Source organism: Cicer arietinum, unplaced genomic scaffold, assembly GCF_000331145.2.
Source record: "Cicer arietinum cultivar CDC Frontier isolate Library 1 unplaced genomic scaffold, Cicar.CDCFrontier_v2.0 Ca_scaffold_6031_v2.0, whole genome shotgun sequence".
Taxonomy (NCBI): Eukaryota; Viridiplantae; Streptophyta; class Magnoliopsida; order Fabales; family Fabaceae; genus Cicer; species Cicer arietinum.
This window is the reverse complement of record NW_027339678.1, coordinates 315-3,438: the sequence shown is the minus strand read 5'-3', so window position 1 is coordinate 3,438 and position 3,124 is coordinate 315. Positions and strand designations below refer to the sequence as shown.

The following is a 3,124-nucleotide window of genomic DNA, read 5'->3' as shown; positions in this document are numbered from 1 at the left end:
AAACATTTTTTTAGCTTTACTAAGATTCTAATTTTGTACAAAAGTGGTAGCAAATTGATAAGTTTAAATACAAAAGTGGTAGCAAATTGATAAGTAAATTTAAACAGTTCATTATGTTAATCGTTTAATTACCTGATTGCAGTATCCCACCCCAAACCCGAGCAACAAACGACCAATGATAAGCATTCCAACATTTATAGCAAAACCATTTAGCAAGGCACCAATAAGGAAAAACAAACCACCTATAAACATTGAAGGTTTACGTCCAAGCAATCTTGTTGTAATTGAAGCAAAGAAAGAGGCTACCAATGCTGCAAGGTATAACGAAGATGTGAACAATGTGAGGAGTTGATTGTCAAATTTGCAGTATTGACTCTCACTTCCAGATTCATCTTTCATTTGTTTATACACAACTTGATTAAGAACGGTTCCATAGAAGTCACTCCTCCGGTAATACCAAGGTCATAACCAAATAGAAGACCTCCCATAGCAGCTACAAAACACGTCACCAACACAAAGGCAGTAACCTCACCTTCATGATGTCTTCCTCCTCCACTCGGTACAAATGCTCCTCCTGCCATATTTTTAATATTATCTCTTTTTCTTTTATTGGTATTCTTTGATATTGTTCTTGAACAATTATTGTCGCATTATATAATGTTTTGATGTTTTTATGATAAGATTTGACAAACAAAAAGTTATCTGTCGTAAACATACAATCTATTAATTTATGAAATTTTCGTTGTTGGATTTGGTGTTATGGTCCTGGCCTAACAACTTAGGATAACAAAAACAAAATGTTGTCATCTAGTTATTTGGTTGACGTTTTTTATGCCGGTATTAAAATGTAAATTGTGGTTTTCAGTACATTATTATCCTTAAAAATATTATTTTGTATAATATTATATTGTTCCTACTATCCCGTACATAGATTAAGAGGCATATTTTATTCAATAAATTAAAAGCATAAAACTATTAAAATAACATTCAAAAGTTAAATAAAATTGTTATTTATACATTTGTAAGAAAGTATTTTGTCTTAATTATAAAATTTATGGAGTATACGTGACAAGATGAATTTCAATATAAAGAATTGATTCAAACATAAACATAGTTATTTCTCGTAAGTAAAAATAATGATATTTTTACATGTTTTATAATTATGAATAGTAATCAAAATTAAAAATGTGAAATAATTTTTTCAAATCAAGCATCCTCTCCACACAACGGAAAAAGAATTGATGGTCCTCATTTTTTTTACCGAAATAAATTAAATTACTTTCATTATAGACAAAGATAAGTTCCATAAGAAAAACAAATAAATATAAATTGTTGGAAAAAAAATGGTACAACATCTTTTAAATTTTTTGTTATATATGCAAAGGTTCTTAATATTGGGCAACTGATACATTTTCAATGCATTGGAATTACTTATCCATTATTCGATTCATGAAGGTATTAGTTACGATGGCTAGATTTATTATAATGCTTCAAAGTGTACTTAGGTTTTGCAATAATTGTAAAAATAATATGATTTTTCCTATAATATCCTTCAATAAATTTTTGTAATAATTTTCTAAACATTGATTCAATAAGTCAGGAAAAACTTCCAGGTTGTCCAGTTGTAGGTAAAGAGTGGTAAGTAGAAAAGCCACAAAAAATGAATAAGGTTATTTTTATAAATATATATATATGGTAATAAATTTACATAAGCAATCATTTTAAATTAACATAAGTACAATCATTAAAATAAACTGTAACTATAAAACATATACTTTACATTACAATTTATCCTCTCATATACCTAAATAACAAAAAATATTAGTACTTACACAAAATATAAAAACATAACTATAATCTATGCTTCTGGATCCAGCCTACCCCTTTTATCTGATATAATACTTAAGAAAATATGGGATAAGATAATAATCTTAGTGAATTTTATTAAAAAGAGGGACAATTCAAATTCTTTTCGTTAGATGCAACATAAAATATGATATGAACATGAATTTCATTCATAAAATAGTCTTTAACTTTAGTTTTTAATTTTTCCTTAAAGTAAAGAAAAATGTTGTATTCCTCTTTTTTCTTCAAGTTTGGAAAATATGTATGTCCTTTTTTTCCCCTTAAAGTACGAAAACGTTTCCTCAATTATATTGATGTGGGTCATCAAGATAATTGAAGACCTCTTGGTAAAGTTGTTCTGACCATGACCCCACCGACGTCTCGACTGTTATTCCGTTACCTTTTGTTTCATACAAGAAACAATCCTCAATGTCCCACCGTAACCTCATTGGACCATGCATGTCATGACATTATGCATATGTGACTTCATGTATGCAATGCATATCATTACCACCTCAAATTCAAGTAATTAACTTAATCCTTAACATAACTGTTGGTTGGTACGCCCTCGAAATAATTGGAATGTATCAGTTCTTTAAGAAATTAAATCAATTTCATACACACAGCGGAATTTAAATTGCGGCATACAAGATTAGCAAGTTCAAGTAGATTGATAGGCGATTAACCAAGATGCATGCAAGTCAAATTACCAGATTAAACAATATTACTTATCACAGAATATGTTTAACATGCATCTAATATTAATCACATATACAGATATTGCAAGATAGAAAATTAAAGGAGTTAAGGGTTAGAGAAGATTGCACCAAGAATTTATACTGGTTCAGTTGTCAACTTGACAACCTACATCCAGTCCTGAAAATCCAAACGGATTTCAGATTTTCTTCTCCAATAGAAAGAATCAATTACAGATTGTCCAGTTTCATCCCCGAAACCTATCTATCTTAATGATCTCTTTCCTATTGATCACCCTCTGATCCTTGTAGATACTCAGCAATCTAACACAGAATCAAAGTACGACTCTTTCTTGTTGAACACTCTTCACCCAAGAAAGTAGTCACCAGTTTCTAGCTAGCTTTTCTCGCTTTCGTTTTTGTTTAAAAGAATTATTACAAACAGAATACAGGAAGAACAAAAAGTAGTCTTCAATCTTGGTCAATGTGGCTTCTCACAATTCTGGATATTCAAAGATTTGTTTATGAGAACCCTTGTCTTTCAAGATCACTTTTCCAGCTATCTTTTGATTGTTGATAATCTT

General features: G+C 29.7%; 1 protein-coding gene across 1 annotated transcript; it reads right to left on the bottom strand.

Annotated features, from left to right (window-relative positions):
* Positions 1 to 132: 132 nt before the first annotated feature.
* Positions 133 to 581, bottom strand: LOC113786240 (sugar transport protein 10-like; the record flags this gene model as incomplete). The annotated part of the gene is made up of 2 exons (XM_073364789.1): positions 410 to 581; positions 133 to 311 (listed from the first exon to the last, which is right to left on the bottom strand). Coding segments are annotated over exons 1-2 (351 nt in total), but the record flags the coding sequence as incomplete, so codon positions are not given.
* Between the last annotated feature and the right edge of the window lie 2,543 nt (positions 582 to 3,124).